Source organism: Elgaria multicarinata, chromosome 6 (genome assembly GCF_023053635.1).
Source record: "Elgaria multicarinata webbii isolate HBS135686 ecotype San Diego chromosome 6, rElgMul1.1.pri, whole genome shotgun sequence".
In the NCBI taxonomy this organism is placed as follows: Eukaryota; Metazoa; Chordata; class Lepidosauria; order Squamata; family Anguidae; genus Elgaria; species Elgaria multicarinata.
This window is the reverse complement of record NC_086176.1, coordinates 93,229,340-93,247,074: the sequence shown is the minus strand read 5'-3', so window position 1 is coordinate 93,247,074 and position 17,735 is coordinate 93,229,340. Positions and strand designations below refer to the sequence as shown.

Sequence of the window (17,735 nt, the reverse complement as noted above, 5' to 3'; positions counted from 1 at the left end):
TTATTATGTGTACCTTGCCTAGGATCTGTTCTCAATTTAACACGGAGTGGAAGAAAGGACACAGTGCATTTCAAAGCTCTTTCTTCAAAATAGCCAGCTGTATAATTACTGGAGGAAAGCTGCTATTATTATTCTCTTCAGGGGTCTCCATCATTGGATCCCTGCTAAGGCTTATGCCAAGTAAGTGGAAGGGGGAGGTTTCTGCCAATCTCTGGAAAATTTACTGGCCCTATAGTTCCTTCTCCTTACTGTTGCGGCCTGAACAGCTGCCCTCTCGGTGAGAGAAGAGAGAAGGAGCAATACATTTTGCATGCCTTGCCCTCTCCTGAAGACAGAGGCAAGCGGATGGGTAGTGGCAACAGAGGTGAGAAGATGGAAACCCTCAGGGAGAAGCCTCAATGAGAATATCTTGCCCAAGGTTCCTACAGTCTCTTGGATCCAGCATTGATTCTCTTCCATGTCTGCTTTAAACCCCAGGGATGGACAACCTGAAGCTCTCAGGCCTCATGCAGCTCTCAGTCCATTTTCCTTGTAGGATGGTCATGCGTCCTCTTTTACACAGAACAGTCCTCTGTTTGAAGGGCTGACAGAGGACTGTCCTCTATTTGAAGGCATCCTCTATTTGATAGGCTGTCTAGTCCAAGTCTGGTAAAAAGATAAAGAGCCTTCAGAAGGAACAGCTGGACCTTGAAGTTGCCTATCAAGAACATCAGGACAGTAGACTGAACAGGCAAGCACACAGGTCACCTGGCCATAGTCTTCCACACTAAGGTGAGGTGTACCATATTTCTACTTAAATTATAAGAATACTTTCTATATTTGCATCTGCACATATAAATCAGTGTATGCAAATTTTATGCAAATCAGTGTCCTCTTGTTTGGCGATTCATACGTCGTCAACCGATTTACAAGGGATCAGTTCAGGCCTCTGGAAAGCGCTACCTTCTTCTCCCATGGAGGAAGGAGTGGCCGTGCCCACTTTTGGCTCAGCCCCGCCCACCACCGCCATACATGAAGGACATGTGGTTGTTGAGAAAAAACAACAACCCACTCCTGCTTTTAAGTGTGCCATATATATTTTTTATCTTCCCACCTTTGATTTCAAAATGGGGAAAGAAGCACAAGTAAAACAGTCTTTAAGTTGCTATTTAAAAATAATAATCTAGTTCAGCCACACAGAAAATAGCATGTAGCATTTTATTATTTATTTATTTTCATTTCATTTCTATTCTGCCCAATAGCCAAAGCTCTCTGGGCAGTTCACAATTGTGCCACTTCAAATGTGGGATCATGTATCTGAATGTCCCCCTCTTTGCACCTGGAAAGCTAGCATGCCAGAGAGAAATGTTTTAGCTTAGCTTTATCCTAGATGCACTAGTTTTCCATATACAGGACTTGTGTGGTTTTAAGTGGGGAAACATTCAAAATTCAGTTCCTAGACCTACAGTATGAAGTAGTAAGGTCCAATATGTACAAGATCTGCATGTTTGAATCATCCCGTTGTTACTGCTCAAAACATCCCACCATGGCAAAGTTTAAGGCAATCAGATCAAGAAGAGAGTTATTAAGAGTCCAATCCTATGCATGTTGGCTGGGGAATGTTGGGAGTTGCAGGACTTTTTTCTGTTTAAACATGCATAGGATTGCATCCTAAGTAACTTTCTTTTAATTCTACCAGTGACTATAAAGCATTACAGTCAGACATTAACTAAAAATGAAATATTGGAATGGACAAATCAAAGTAGAAAATTAACTGATGCATTGTTCCAGCACCATTGATCTGGTAAAATATAATCCACAATTCATAATGATGTATTTAACCAATAATAACATCTATGTTTGAGAAGAAAAGGTTCTTTGTTGCCATGTCATGCACTCAACAGATGGCAATTATGTCATGGGTCAAAGAGGCCAAACAGGAACTCATCCAAACTTACAGAAAAGGCAGTCAGGATAAAGAAAGTTCAATAATAATATTTTTTTAAATAGGTCAATGTTAGACAAGAATAAAAAATGAAATGGTTTTTCCCCCCAAATCACTTATAGGAGTCTTTCAGCAATAATATCAAATGTTGGTCACTAAACATTATTTTCATATAGATACTTGTGGAACAGTTATGGTGTTTGTTTGCTCTTACATGCATATAGCATCTAGAATCTGACCATTGGCCCAAGATCACCTGGTAAGCTCAGATATGTCACTTTCTCTCAACTATATACCCCAGTCTGACCAGAATAAAAAAAAATGTAATAATAAATAAATTGCTGGAGAGGTACCACATAGGAAATGATAAAAAGAAATGGAACGTTTCCTACAAGTCCTTAAAACTCCCAAAGTTTCCCCTTTGTGCATGACCTCATTTAAGATAAACAATGTAGAAAACTTCCATAGCAGTCTAGTTTTGTTGGTTCACGATTATGGTTGCTAGATTTCACTTTAAATTTACTATGATCGCCCCCTCATGGCCTGAACCAGGACCGGGAAGACACTGATTCATGGAAAGTCCCCAGACACAATCTGGAATCTACTGGCTTTCCAAATAGAACTCAGTTTTACTGGACATAGACATAACATATTTGCTGCTTGGGCAACCTAAATTATAAAGGGACTAACATTTCAGCATTTTCATTTCGGAAAGAGAAGCCACTATGGGGCACTAGGATTGCCACCTTATTCTGTTAGAATTAGTGAGCCTTTAATAGTTATGTCACACGAAGAAATTCAAGAGATTAAGTTTTCCCAGGCATAGCCATGCAGAGGAGGGAAAAGTGTAACCTATTGAATTTATGTTATTAAACTGCAGGATGTCTGAGGCAACCTTAACAAGAATTCCGAGAGCGATGGAAGCACATCCACTGAGCAGACTACCAGAAAGCAAAGTTTGCATGTCCCATCCAAGGCTCTCAGAAGGTGGAAGCAATGTGTAGTGAAAAGCAGTGGCAATCTAGTGAGTATCACAAGAGCAGCTTTCGCACTGTTAGCCCTTCCATGGTCTAGAACAGCGGTTCTCAACCTGTGGGTCGCGACCCCTTTGGGGGTCGAATGACCCTTTCATAGGGGTCATCTAAGACCATCGGAAAACACATATTTCCGATGGTCTTAGGAACCGAGACACCGCTCCTCTATCCGTCTCCAGGAGGGTCCGTCCACATGCAGATACGCCCACATATGAGTGCCCGGCGTGATGACATCATCGCGCCAACCCTATCACATACACAATATATAATTACATATTGTTTTTGTGATTAATCACTATGCTTTAATTATGTTCAATTTGTAACAATGAAAATACATCCTGCATATCAGATATTTACATTACGATTCATAACAGTAGCAAAATTACAGTTATGAAGTAGCAACGAAAATAATTTTATGGTTGGGGGTCACCACAACATGAGGAACTGTATTAAAGGGTCGCGGCATTAGGAAGGTTGAGAACCACTGGTCTAGAACATAAGAAGAGCCCTGCTGGATCAGACCAAGGGTCTATCTAGTCCAGTACTCTGTTCACACAGTGGCCAACCAGCTGTCGAACAGGGACCCACAAGCAGGACACAGGTACAACAGCACCCTACTGCCCATGTTCCACAGCAATTGGTGTAATAGGCTTACTGCCTCAGTTACTAGAGGTAGCACTTAGTCACCAGGTCTCTGCTCGTGGATCTTAATATGATCTTAATATCCAGATGAACCTTTTATTGTGCAATCAATCTGCCTCATTCATGGGATGTTATCGGGGGACAGGCAGACAGATGATGTTGTCTTCCGTTTGTAACTCTTCCAGGTTTCCCCACTGCTTCTTCTGTCTTTTTTCTTACTGCAAAAGAAGCATTTAAGGAGGGGCCGATGGACTAGCTGCACAAGGCCTTCTGATGGGCAGCGCAAGGAGGTCTCTATCTGGAAGCACCCTGTAATTCCCCTGTCAACAACAGGACATAGCTCCACATGTAACTTGCAATACCTAGGTCAACAGCTCCGGTGGAATATTTAATGCAGATGTGATGCTCAGCCAACATGAACTAGGGTTGAAGTACTCCAGCACATTTGTTATTCCGATATTTAAGAGTGAGATTTTCAGGGGGGGTTTTAACAATAAAACAATCATAAAGGGAGGAAACGAAGACTGCAAGAAAGCCCAAGGAATCCAGGGCAACCAAGAGGTGAATGTAATTAGCCAAAGCTGTTATGAGCAATTTTTTGAGCTCAAAGGAAGAGGAAATCTCAGCAGAAAATCTAGTGCAGCACAGTAGAAGGTGCTAAAAGAAATATTACTCTTTTACTGGCAGAGAGCAGAATGACTCCTCCTTCAAAAATGTATCAGCCACAGTTTGCTGATAATTAACTTTGGCTTACTATAAAAATTCCTGTACAAGCTCATGCCTCAAGCTATCTTGGACTCCGAAAGCAACTGTGGGGACAACGGTTTAGCCTGAAAAACCTCGCCCATGTAGCATTGTATTAAGGTCGCATTTATTCAGATTGAAATCAAAGCCTTTTCCTTCACTCCTTTTGTTAAATGGTCTCATTATTAGGAGTAGAGCTAAGTACACTTCTGAACCCAACTGAAATCCACACTTAACAAACCAAATTAATTAATCAAGTTAATCATACTTTCACGTGTTTGTCACACACACACACACACACACACACACACACACACACATATATATACACACAGTGTGTGTGTGTGTGTGTGTGTGTGTGTGTGTATTCTGCTTTCAAGATTTAAGCCATAGTGGGGAAGGGTCCATAGCTCAGTAGCAAACACTCCGACAGCTTATTCACCTAGAAAGAATTGTTACTTGCCCTAAATAAATGGGCATAGGGCTAACTTCTGATGTGGCTGCAAAAAAATCAAATGCTATTTTGGGCTATATTAACAGACGTATCGCTTCCAAATTGTGGGAGATACTGGTTCCCCTCTATTCAGTACTGGTTAGACCTCACTTTGAGTACTACACCCAGTTCTGGGCACCATACTTCAAGAAGGATGCAGACAAGCTGGAGGGAGTTCAGAGGAGGGCAATAAGGATGATCAGGGGTCTAGAAACAAAGCCATATGAGGAGAGACTGAAACAACTGGGCATGTTTAGCCTGGAGAACAGAAGATTGAGGGGAGACATGATAGCATTCTTCAAATACTTAAAAGGTTGTCACAAAGTTGTCACACAGAGGAGGGCCAGGATCTCTTCTCGATCCTCCCAGAGTGCAGGACACGGAATAATGGGCTCAAGATACAGGAAGCCAGATTCCAGCTGGATATCAGGAAAAACCTCCTGACTGTTAGAGCAGTACAACGATGGAATGAATTACCTAGGGAGGTCATGGGCTCTCCCACACTGGAGGCATTCAAGACGCAGCTGGACAGGCATCTGTCAGGAATGCTTTAAGAGGGACTGCTGCATTCTATGATTCTATAATTCTGTGATAACTTCTACAATATTTGGGGTGTTATCCTAAAGGATAGACACCCAGTGGATGGAGCACCCCAATGTCTGAACACTATGAGTATCCAATCCCCTTCTACCAAGAGTTGAACGAGGCAGAAGGAAAGGGAGAGGCTTTTGTAGCTTCCCTACCTTCCAAAAAGCTTTTCCTTTTCGCATTAGACAGGCTCCTGAGCCTATGTAACACACTTACTTTGACAGGGCTGGTGGGTCCTTTGGGTCTGGCAGTTCCATGGCCTCTGATAGCCCCTCCCCACCTCACACACTCATGTCCCCTTCCCTCTCCTCCTGTCCTCTTCCCAAATTTGGAGCCCCAATCTCGGGAAAGGGAGCCGGGGCAGAGCTTTCTGCTGCAGCCAGGAGGGGCTGGGTGGGACGTCTCCACTCGGATTTGCCCCTCCAAGGTTGTAGCTCGGTCCATGGCCTCGAAGAGGGAAATCCCCAGTATCTTATGGCCCCTCAGATGCTATCTATGGGGCCATAGGATTGCACTCTTAATTGCAATTGGTTTAGAACAGAGGTTGGAACAAGTGATCCTCCATATGTAGGTGTTTTGCAACTCCCATCAGCCCTAGCCAGCATAGCCAATAGTGAAGGATGATAGGAGTTGCAATCCAACAACAATTGGAAGGCCAATTAGATATGATGTAGGAGTTCCATGTTTGGAGCTCCCAACTTCATATTTTTCTTTCAAAAAAAGAAAGAGCTGAATACTGATCAGACAGTCTATTCCTTTGTTCAGTTTAAATACTGGATATTTAAAAAAAAAAAAAGAAAGAAAAGAAATTAAAGATATGAAGCCTTACCCGGAAAGACCTCCAGCCCGTTATTATTTTCTAAGTGAATAACCAGAGTTCGGGCCGTGATGCTAAAGATCTGTCGCGGTGCAAAATTCAGACCATCTGTAACCTGAAAATTAAAGCCTCCAGACATGGCTCCTAAAGGAAGAAAGGGATACATTTGAATAAAGACAAAAATTATTCAGAATCTTGAGAGTTTAAGTTAAAATGTGATGAAAAATAAGCACAATTCCGTAAATCTGGAATTAATATTCATTGTGGATTCAGTGAAGATCATTTTTGTCAGGGGTATTGAAATTCAGACCTGAAAACCAAATCTGTCTGTCTGGGGTTTGCCAAATGGCCACACCATTTCCCCAGGCCTCACCCCTTCTCACAACCACCTATCGTTTGGTGGTTTCCCAGTGTTTGCTTGGTTTTATTGGGCCTGTTCAGACAACACGCTAAGCCATGGTTAGGCCGGTAACCTTTTTGCAGCAAGTGGTTAGTGTTCGTGTTTAAACCGTTAAGTAGACACCATGCTTAGGAATGGTTCACATGACACACTAAACCTTAATGTTTAACTCAAAATGCTTAACCATCATGGTTTAGCATATTCTCTGAACAGGGCCATTCTCATTCTAAAAGGTTGAAATTCCTTTTCTAAGGCTTAGTTAATAGCCGTAAGTGCTTTAAGCGTAAATATGCTGGTAATTTTGGCCTTCCCCTCTTTACCTTGAGCCCCACCTATCATTTAAATGTGGCATCCCCTAAAGTGTCTCTGAAATGGAATTTAGCCCTTGAGCTGAAAAAGGTTCAACAAATCTTATCAATGTATGTGCAGTGGATCTTTGGTAGACAGATTCTTTTTGAAAATGGATTTGGATAACCCCTTTTTTCTATTGAACTTTAACATTTTTAGCCATGTGGAACTGGGCGATCTGAGTCCGCTGCCCATTTGGGATCATGAATCCAGATTATTGTGGCATCAAAGTCTGCCATGTTTGAACACCCTGCTTTAATCTAAATCCCTTTTCCTTATTACGAAAGGAAAAAGATGGCAGGAGCTCAAAACACAGTATACCTGTGTCATGTCTACACCATGCATATATCGCAGGGTGGTCTCTAGGTTGTCCCTGTGCATCCAAATGACGCATAGGGGATCTCAGGATCAAGCAGGGACAACCAGAGACTTTCCCCGGGATAACTGGGACTGTGGATTTCCCGTTTTTCCGCAGTCCCAGGACACCCCCAAGGACCACGGGCGGTGTGGTGCCCGCTCCTGGGTTTGACCTTTTTTCTCCACAGGTAGCGGGGCTCTTCAAATGGGCATGGAGCTGTGCTGGGGGGGGGGGCTCCACGCCCATCGGGGGGCAGCATTTTTGCCATCCCTGGGATGGCTCTCAGCAGTTTTCCGAAGGTTGTTTTTTTAAAAACAAAAAACAAAAACACTTATGTTTAGCACAGGATTGCGCCCGTGCCATTACGCAAACATAGAATCATAGAATAGCAGAGTTGGAAGGGGCCTACAAGGCCATCGAGTCCAACCCCCTGCTCAATGCAGGAATCCACCCTAAAGCATCCCTGACAGATGGTTGTCCAGCTGCCTCTTGAAGGCCTCTAGTGTGGGAGAGCCCACGGCCTCCCTAGGTAACTGATTCCATTGTCGTACTGCTCTAACAGTCAGGAAGTTTTTTCTGATGTCCAGCTGGAATCTGGCTTCCTTTAACTTGAGCCCATTATTCCGTGCCCTGCACTAAGGGAGGATCGATCAACAACAATCTCCATTGGTTGTTGTTGTTGTTTTTTTAAAAAAGAACACCACACTTGCTTCTGTTTAGACCCTGGGGGACGATTCTGGAAGCAGAAAAGCCTGTGATCTTCCCTCCCCACCCCCAGAAGGCCTGCAGGTGTAGACATGCCTCATTTGACCCCTATCGATGTCTTTAATAAAACAAAAACCTCAGTATCTCTGAGAGGAGCATTTCACTGACAGAGTGACGTACCGCTATGGACAAACACTAACTGTCCTTCCTCAATATGAGCTTGGGTAAAGTTAAGGATATCTTTGTTTGGAGATGACTTGAGAGCCAAGTGGCCATTGTTTGGAGGAGAAACAGAATACAGGAGTTCTGCAGGAGAGGAATCTTTGTCTTCTGCACAGAGTTCATTCATGGTTATTTCAGTGACTGAACCCACCCAGACCTAAAAAAAGAAAGAAAGAAAGAAAGAAAGAAAGAAAGAAAGAAAGAAAGAAAGAAAGAAAGAAAATATTACACAAACTTGTAGTGGCTATCAAAACTTGTTAAAATATATAGCTTTGTAGCTGAAGCAGATCAAGAAGGCAAATCAGCATTTTGCACGGGGACAGGCAGCAGGTAAATCGGGGATCTACTGGTCGATCTCAGTAGGTCATTAAGGGTTTCTGATTCCCAGTTCTCTAGCAATGGCAATGATTTCCCCCTCCCCAACCTAAATTAGGCTACTGAAATTAAGAAATTTGGAGGAGGGGTGAGAAATCTCTTTCAGCCCAACTGCCAGATTCAGTTTTGGAGAAGCTCTTGCGGGCATGGAGCTCATTCTGGTGGTGGCTGGGGCCAAACGTGCGGTGCCAAAATACAAAAAAAATCAGCACATTGTAACTTAGAGCTCCTAAACTTAGGAGAGGCATTTCAACCTTTTAGAATGAGCAAAAAAAGCTGCACGAAAGCCAGTAAACGTGGGACTTACCCACGTCCAGCTCCATCCGATTCCTGCTAAGCCACTGCCTGCCCTCACTCTCAGTATGTGGAACACACATGCCTTTAATCTTGTGTAAATGGGCCCTTTACTGCCGCCATTTACGCAACAAAGGAAATGCGTGATTTCCAGAGCCTTCATTGTGCACCAGTTGGGCACCCACAACATCCCTACCACCAAATGATCAGTCATTGGGGGAAAGGAGGTGTGGGCTGGGGAAAGGGTGTGTGGCCATCTGGGAGCCCTGGAAGCTTGGATTGGAATCCCACAAGGACTGGATTTGGACCAGGCCTGAGGTTTCCCCCATCCCTGGCTTGGGGCAACCAGAAGTGGCCCTTTGTGTGAAAGTTCAGTTCAGTTTGGGTACTGAAAATGATTTCCTAGACCCAGAATATGCTTAGAGGAACGGTTTTTTGTTTTTGTTTTTAGTCCTCTGTCTTTTGCACCAGGAAGTGGTTGGTGGATTTTAGCATTTAGAATCATTAAGAACTACAAGGACTCTGGGCAGACCTCAAACCACCTCCTGCATGAATCTGAAGAAATAGGACAAGAAATTGTATCGCCTGGGAGCAAATGAATGCTTACGGAGGTATTTGTATGACTCATTCTGGGAGCACCTAAATAGCTGTCTTGTCTTAGCGCTTATCTCAATAGTAGCAGTGTTTCATTGCAGTCTTGAACAGCAGACTGATCTGTGACTGAAACAAACAAGGAAATAAACAGGCTAAACTGATGCTGATGGTAGGTCAGAAGCTCACAGACTGGGTCAAAATAAAGACGCCAGGTTAAAATGGTTTGGAAGGACGCCAAGACCAATTGCAACTTGCAACTGGCTACAGGGTATATAGTAAACACACACACACAAACACACATGTGCTTTTGCTACAATCAATCAGTTAGTGCTCGCTGGGGAATCCTGTGAATTGTAGGACTGTTTTCTGTCTAAATATGGCTGTCCAGCTGCCTCTGGTGTGGGAGAACCCACGACCTCCCTAGGTAACTGGTTCCATTGTCATACTGCTCTAACAGTCAGGAAGTTTTTCTTGATATCCAGCTGGAATCTGGCTTCCTGTACAGCAGGAAGGGTCAAGGCAAGCCAGCTTACACAACGTTGGCATAGGGCTTGTCGACGCAACCCCACTCTGCACTCACACATTGATTAAAGTTCTGAGCGTTTCTCAGGAACAGGTCAAATGTTCCCTCTTCGGTCTATTTTAGACAATTACTTGTACATGTTTGCCATCTCGCATTTCATTCTGTTACTTTCCTTGCTCCTAAGTAACACATCTGATTTTAAATTGCTGTTGGGCAATAATGTTACACGTAATACTGAAAGGGAAAACAACAATCATTGACAAAGTTGATTCTCTTTTTAAAGTCAAATGATATCCGGTGACGTCTTTGCTAAGGGAAAAGAGATACTTTAATGGCGACATTTGATCACTTAAGCCTGTGTTCAGAGTAAAGCATTAACGTACACAGAGAATGAAAGCTGCTGTAGGAAAGGCGGAACGCTAAAGAGTTCATTTTAATTGTGCGATACTGGCTCATGACTGTCCAGTTTCTGGTTAGAAGTGGTGAGTATTTGCTTCCCTCAAGCAGGTTGTAACTAGACATTTCTATGCCTTGTGAAGATTTAAAAAGCTGTGTGCATGGCTCCTCTTGGTTCTCATGGTGGTGAAAACCCTTACGTTGGAAATAGAAGCACTGGAAAGATTGGCATGTCTCCTCTATACAGCAACCAGCTGAAAATCAGACATAGGCCATAGCTAGACCAGACCTATATCCCGGGATCGTCCCCGGATCATCCCTGTGCATCCAAATGACACACAGGGGATCCCAGGAGCAGGCAGGGACGACCCCTTCATTTGCCTGGGATAATCCTTAGGTCTAGCTAAGGCCATAGAAACATGGGTCCATATAGCCCAGTATTGTCAACACTGACCTCCCTATTCATCGACTCTCCAATATTTCAGCCAGGAGTTTTCCCCGTCCTGCCTGGATATGACAGGGATTGAACCTGGAACATGTCCTTCCTATCACAAGCTTCAACATATTGACAAATAATTCAAGATTTGGTCAGATTATATGGAAACCTTGGGAGCTGGGCAGAATAATCCTATCGATGGTAGAGGAGGAGATTCCATGGAGGAACCACTACTATCATCATTGCTTTGTTGGCTTGCTGTGGCCAGGGTGAGAAGGAGGGGCAACATTTTTAATTTGTACTCCAACGGGAGAGAAATAATGATGCCAGCCCCAGGACTAGTGTAGATTTGGGGCAATTTTGTGGGTTTATTAAGGAAATGAGGGGCTCTGGACCCTGTGGATCCACAGCTGCTCCCAGAAAAACCCATTTTGTCACCCTCCTCCACCCCATAAACTCATCAACACTGCCAGCAGGATATCCACGCTGGCAGAGTGTCCACATGTATGCCAGAGGATTCGACACCACAAGATGTAGTGATGGCAAACGCTTTGGATGGTTTTAAAAGGGGATGAGACAAATTTATGGAGGAGAAGGCTATCAATGGCTACTGGTATAAATTCCCTCCAGTATCAGAGGCAATGAGCCTCTGTACACTACTCACTGGGGGACACAAGCAGGAGGGAGTTATTGTACTCCTGTCCTACCTGTGGGCTTCCCAGAGGCAGCTGGTTGACCACTGTGTGAACAGAATGCTAGACTAGATGGGGCCTCAGTCTGATGCAGCAAGGCACTTCTTCTTATGTCTGTATGATGCAGCTCTCATCCTGCTGACTGACCTCCCTATTTGTCAGCAGAACAGCACATACACTGCTTCCTATGGCCTCTCAGCCAGCCTCCTAGCAAAGACTGGATCACTCCCCAATGACCTATGTAAATCCTACTGTCTACGTGCACGTCCCTTCCCACTTCCTCATAGGAATCCCCATCATATAACCCCAACACACTGCCTTTTTTATCCCATTCCTCTGCCCACCTCCCTTCTCCTCCCTTTTCTTTGATTATTGTTATTGCTGCATTATGTTATAAAGCACTATAGAATCTGAAAGCCAAAACGAAACAAAATATCAATAAAAATATAAAGAAAACCCCTCCGTACATCCCATCCCATTTTTTTTAAAAAGAAAATGATAGAACATTGCATTTTTGTCCTGTCCCACATACATGTTTGTATCCTGAAGAGGTCAGTGATGCTTAGTTGCATTGCAATCAATGTTTTTCATGACTAATTTAAGTCCCAAGTTCAATGAGAACAAAGCATACTAACTTCCCTGCAATGCAACCCATGCTGAAAATAATGATGATCTCTGAAATAATTTGTTAACCCTATGGTCAAAAACATCCATCTATTTTAGCGGGTCTGTGTAGGTGTGAAACTCCAGTCTCTTTAAAAATGAATGGAAATTATCTAGCAATGCTGCTTCATGAATTGTGCCAATATTAGATAAATATTACTGATTTGAATTTGTTTTGATAGATTAATGAAGCAGCTATGGACTGGATTTGATTAAACGTCACCCGAGAGCTCCTTATCTGTAATGGAATATCTAACTAATTAAAATTACAACCTCCAGCACTTCACAGGTAGGTAACAACCTAATTAAATCTTTTATTATGAAAAAAATGCATTCAATAATTTACTAGCACATGCATAAAATCATTGCATGCTAAATCCTTGCAAAATAAAAACAGAGCTTACTTTGCCTCTAGAAGCAGATCTGGGTAGCAGTAGGGCAAAGAAAAAAGAAATAATTTGAAATATTGAAAATACCTTTTCAATATGCTGTTTCCTTCACCCGTCTTTATTATAAATAAATACAATATGTAGGATAGAGGCCAGCTATCGCTTTTAAGAATAAAAGAAAAAGAAAATGCTCACAAAATCTCTGTTCTCTTTTATTCTTATCCTTATTTTGCCTCACACATTCTACATGTACAAAAAGCAGATTAGGTTATTATTTTGCTTGTGGGGACCTGCAAAAACACCATATTGTACAAATCAATGTCAGCATTCAAGGCTATTCAACGTTCAAAGCAAATGCACAGCCCATCTAACTAGAATTAGAAACATAACTTCCAAGTACACCCCTGCTTTAAATGGAATTTGCTTCCATTTACATATTTTTTGCTACTAAAGTCTGGGCTGTGTGCAATTTTTTACATATTCATTCCTAGCTGATAGGATGTGTTCACTTTCCTACTAATTCATATATAAGTTAGCTAGTTTTTTCTTAATTGTCACTACTGGACAATTACATTAAATACAACAATCAGAGCCATTTTCAGTGAATGGAGAAGCTTCTATATAAATGAAAACAAGGCCCCCTTGTGGTTACACTACTGTAAGGTATCTATGCTTAAAATGATCCCATGAAGAAAAAAGCTGCCATTTGTGCTAGCTTAAAGCTGGCTGACCGTGGGAGTATATAGGAGCTAATAGGCGTCAGAGGCATTGTAGATGAGACGAGTCTGGTATGATTGAAGAAGTTGTATTTTTAAAAATAAGGGACATCATAAAAATGTAAAGTTGCCCGATTTGGTCTGGCACAGTCCACACTATGGTAAGTGAATAGCAGGTAGAGTTTGCTTCGAATTCAGCAGCAGTAAAAGAAAGCACAGTCCAATACAAAGGGCATTCAAGCCCTGTCGACTCTGATTTGCACTCCGGAAGATCAGTGTAGATTAGATTCGCACATCGTAGATAACCCCATAGACAATCAAAGTTTTTTTTCATATGTGTAAGATAAACCTAAGGAATTGATGATGACAGTGATTTGTATGTATGCAGCACCTGGTGTAATTCCCTCTTCTTCACAACCGTTAAAGCTGCAGGAGCTATACTACAGTGATCATATACAGAAGAGGGCAGGGCTCCTGCAGCTTTAACTATTGTGATGAAGAAGGAATTTCAGCAGGTGCTGCATGCATACAAATGATAGCTGCTGAAATCCCCATTTTTATACAACTGTTAAAGGTGCAGGAGCCCTGTCCTCTTTTACATATGGTCACCCTATATAAGGCCATCGAGTCCAATCCCCATTGTGCTAGATATGTGATTAAAATTGCCAACTATCCGGAGAAGAGAAAGAAAAGGAAACACACAGCCCAGCCCATTTTGTCCCCCTTTTTTTTGCCAAAGAAGACACTCACCTTATTCAAAATTTAGACTTTGCAATCACACAGGACTCACCCGAAGTATTTTGTTTCTCCTTATAACAGGAGCTTCATCATTTACTGGTGTAATGGTCACAAATATAATTTGAGGCAAGCTCTGTTTCCATAGTTCTGTGCTGTTCGCTATGATGGTGAAATTGTCAAGCAGTTGTTCACTGTCATCATGAATATAGAAGATTAATCCTTGTTCCACCTGAAAAGGGAAAGTAACTAAATTAAGAATCCATCACGTTCAAAAAATAAACTGCAAGGACTCAATTCGCTCCAGTTCTTCAACAACTATCATTTTATCTCATATCATTCTTGTCCTACTTTTACATTCAAAGTTTTATACTATAATTTGTTTATTTATAATATTTCTTGGCCTCCTTTCAGGGCAGTAACCCTCTCAAGTCAGCTAATAGCAATAAAATATATAAAAACAGTTAAAACGTTAAAAGTGATAAAAAAAAATGAACACAGTAAAATGGCAATAAAAACAACAATAAAAGCCAACAAATAGAAGTCTGTAAAAAATTCTTAATGAAAAATTAATTTACAATGCAAAATTTAAAATTGTTGTGCAACATTTTAAAAATATGGGTGGTTTCTCATAAGCAGAGATGATATATTTTGATCAGTGGAATCCAGATCAGTTTAGTATATAATTTCCAAAGAATAATCTATATTGAGCCTGTTCAGACAACACACTAAGCCATGATGGTTAAGCACTTTGAACAGTGTTTTTCCTAACCACAGTTAACGACACTCACTAACCACTTGCTGCAAAAAGGTTGGTGGCTCTAACCACAGCTTAGTGTGTTGTCTGAACAGGCTTTTTAGACATTTTTTTTAAAAAAAAACAGAATTATGTTTTGAGCAATTTTACCTGTTTTGCGGTAAATTTAGCTAGCGCCACTCCAGGAAAGCGAGAGTTTGCAATACGCCCATATTTTGGTGGCTCCACTAAACTGAATTCACAATTGATCCCTGCAAAATGGCTACTAGGGATTTTTAGAAAATCTTCCTCCAGGGCTTTCGAACCCCCTTCGGCAACTGTGAAGTTGTGCACTTCTAATGGGATCATCTTTGGAATGATTTCTATGGCAATTTCTATCCCACTGACTGCCCGGATGCCATTGGTCACATCAACAGAAAACTTGTCCTGGGGCTGGTTGGAAATGGTCTGCACATACTGGATATTGCCATCATTAATATCTTGCTGGGTAAAGGACGAAACTGGATTTTCTTCTACTCCAAGGTAGCCTTCATCTGATGTAAACTTCCTCAGGTACCCGTAGACCGGAGGTGACCGTACTTTAAACTCTATCTCTGATGGCAAACTGTTTTCATGCACAACCTTAAAAAGCATAGGTACAGTTAATTAAGATAAGCATTGTTTTTCTATTTACAGATTTTGACATTTAATCATCAATAAGTTCAGCACGGAATACTCATCCATTTTTGGCATCCTTCACTGAACTTGCCCACAGCTCTTTGTCAAAGGGGCTGCTGGTGGAGTGGTGGTCATTGTAGAGATCAGTTTAGCAACTGCTGTTTCTAAACTATGCATGTACACAGTTTGCATTCTGGTACAGCCTCCGAAACATGACACGGGTATACTTTGGTCCATCTAGACAGTGCTATCCATTTTGACTGGCAGTGGCTCTCCGGGGTCTCAGGTAAGAGGTCTTTTCAAGCACTGCTATGAGATTTATTTTTTTATTTTTTTAGTAGAATTTTAGAAACTAGATCGTTAAAAAAACAACTGGGCTTGAACCCGAGACCGTCTGCATGCAAAGAATGTACTATGCTACTGAACTATGCCTCCTATCTTAAAAAAAATATTTTTTTTAAAAAAGCCCTGCCTTTTATTTGTAAAAAAAACCCAAAACAAAACACATTTCTAGTCCTCATGGTTATGGAAATGGACCATACTATCTTTAACCTAAGAGCTCAAAAATCACCCAGTGTTTATACTATCATGGACATCAAAAAAGGAATCATGACTCCCTCTAGTAGCAAATTCAGGTGGTGAGTGATAACAGTTATAAAGCTAAAACAGGGCTACTGAGAAATAAAAGGGGGGCATTAGCATGTTCTGGAGTATAAAAAATTGTAAGGAGATGAAAATAATCAAAAGCAGCCCAATGGAGACTGAACATGTGTCACCTAAAACGAAAGAAATAAGCAGATGTTTTTTTCCCTTCAAAGCCATTCTTTTAATCATACACAAAATTTATGCAGATTGAATGGATTACTTAAGAGAGCAATCCAAAGCTCCCGGGGAGGGCTACTGAGGATGTTAGCACGCTACAGATGTTCCTTTCTGCAGACGGAAGCCTCCTCGGTCCAGGAGTGACAAGTTCTGCTGCCACAGCTGATCCACCACATGAGGTGTCCTGCAGGCAGTAGTGGCCAGGACGGAAAGTACCAGGGACATGTTGAAGGCGGCAGAGAATCTGAAGAATCCTTTGCCCTAGTGGAGGCTGGTGGCTTAGATGTCAGTGGGCAAACCACCTTGGATAGCTCCTTTAGAGTTTTGACAGGTTCTGGCTGAAACCCGGATCAGATTCACTACCCCGCGGACATCAGAGCCACCAGCTTCGATTGCTTTGCCCCATTTCCCTGGCATGCCCCCAAACGAGCCTTGTATCTATGCTTGCCTTGGAGCTGGCGTATTTAATTCCCTCCCATTGTTTCAAGGGGAAGTAAAAGTTAAAGAAACAAAAACGGCAGCTCAAAACCGATCACCTACCTCTGCCCCTAAATGCTATGAACCAGCAGGGCTTTGGATGCAGTGGCCTTAGTTCTCCACCCCCAAATAAGTAGGATCACTCGGCCAATCAATTAAAATCTGCATAAATTCACATGTCAGTAAAACAAAAGTCATAATTAATTAAAAGTTGTTTGACTATTCAACTAATATTTCTCTGGTCAGGTTAACCTCCTTCATAAATCACTTGATCATCTCCCGTGCAAGACAGAAAAGCTTGTGTTAGCTTTTGCTGTATTTGACTAATTGACTTTTTTGTTATGTATTTACCTACTGACATTATGATTGTTTGTAATTGATTCTATTATGATTTTTTAATTGTTATTTTGTTCATTTGTTGTTGTGAGCTACTTTGGGCACAAACTTGCAAGGAAGTGGCATACAAATAAAAGAGATAAAAAATTATGGTGGGCAACGGTTCTTTTCTCTCGCCGTCAGTGATTTGATGTGCCAGAAATTACTAACAAATGTACATGTGGTCAGTTGGATTATTAAAAATGTTTGCGTGTGAGTACTTTCAATGGACTTATCTGCAAAGTTGATACTATTCTTCAGCTAAACCTTAATTAATTTAAAGTGATGCTGTTTCCCTAGAAGAATATCTCACCTTCTGCTGTAATGCCAAAGAGCATGAAACTTTTGGGAAATAGTTATTATGTGACTGAATCATGTTCAGACCAATATTATTAATAATTGCTATTAATATATTGAAGTAAGTGTGCAAGTTTTGCAGCATTTATTACCATGATAAGTTTGTGGGAGAGATCATTAATGCTTAGCTGAGGTTGGATAGTGCACAAAAGAAAACATATTCAGTATATGTTGTTATGAATTATTCAAGAACTTCAGCTTA

The 17,735-nt window shown here is 41.7% G+C and overlaps 1 protein-coding gene across 1 annotated transcript in view; it reads right to left on the bottom strand.

Moving 5' to 3' along the window:
- LOC134399957 (chondroitin sulfate proteoglycan 4-like) overlaps nt 1-17,735 on the bottom strand; it is a 40,221-nt gene that overhangs the window by 7,409 nt on the left and 15,077 nt on the right. Inside the window, exons 4-7 of the mRNA XM_063128073.1 lie at nt 14,996-15,466; nt 14,144-14,320; nt 8,234-8,432; nt 6,255-6,386 (exon numbers count right to left, since the gene is read on the bottom strand). Of these exons, the coding sequence (XP_062984143.1) occupies nt 6,255-6,386; nt 8,234-8,432; nt 14,144-14,320; nt 14,996-15,466 (979 nt within the window). The remainder of the gene's footprint in view (nt 1-6,254; nt 6,387-8,233; nt 8,433-14,143; nt 14,321-14,995; nt 15,467-17,735) is intronic.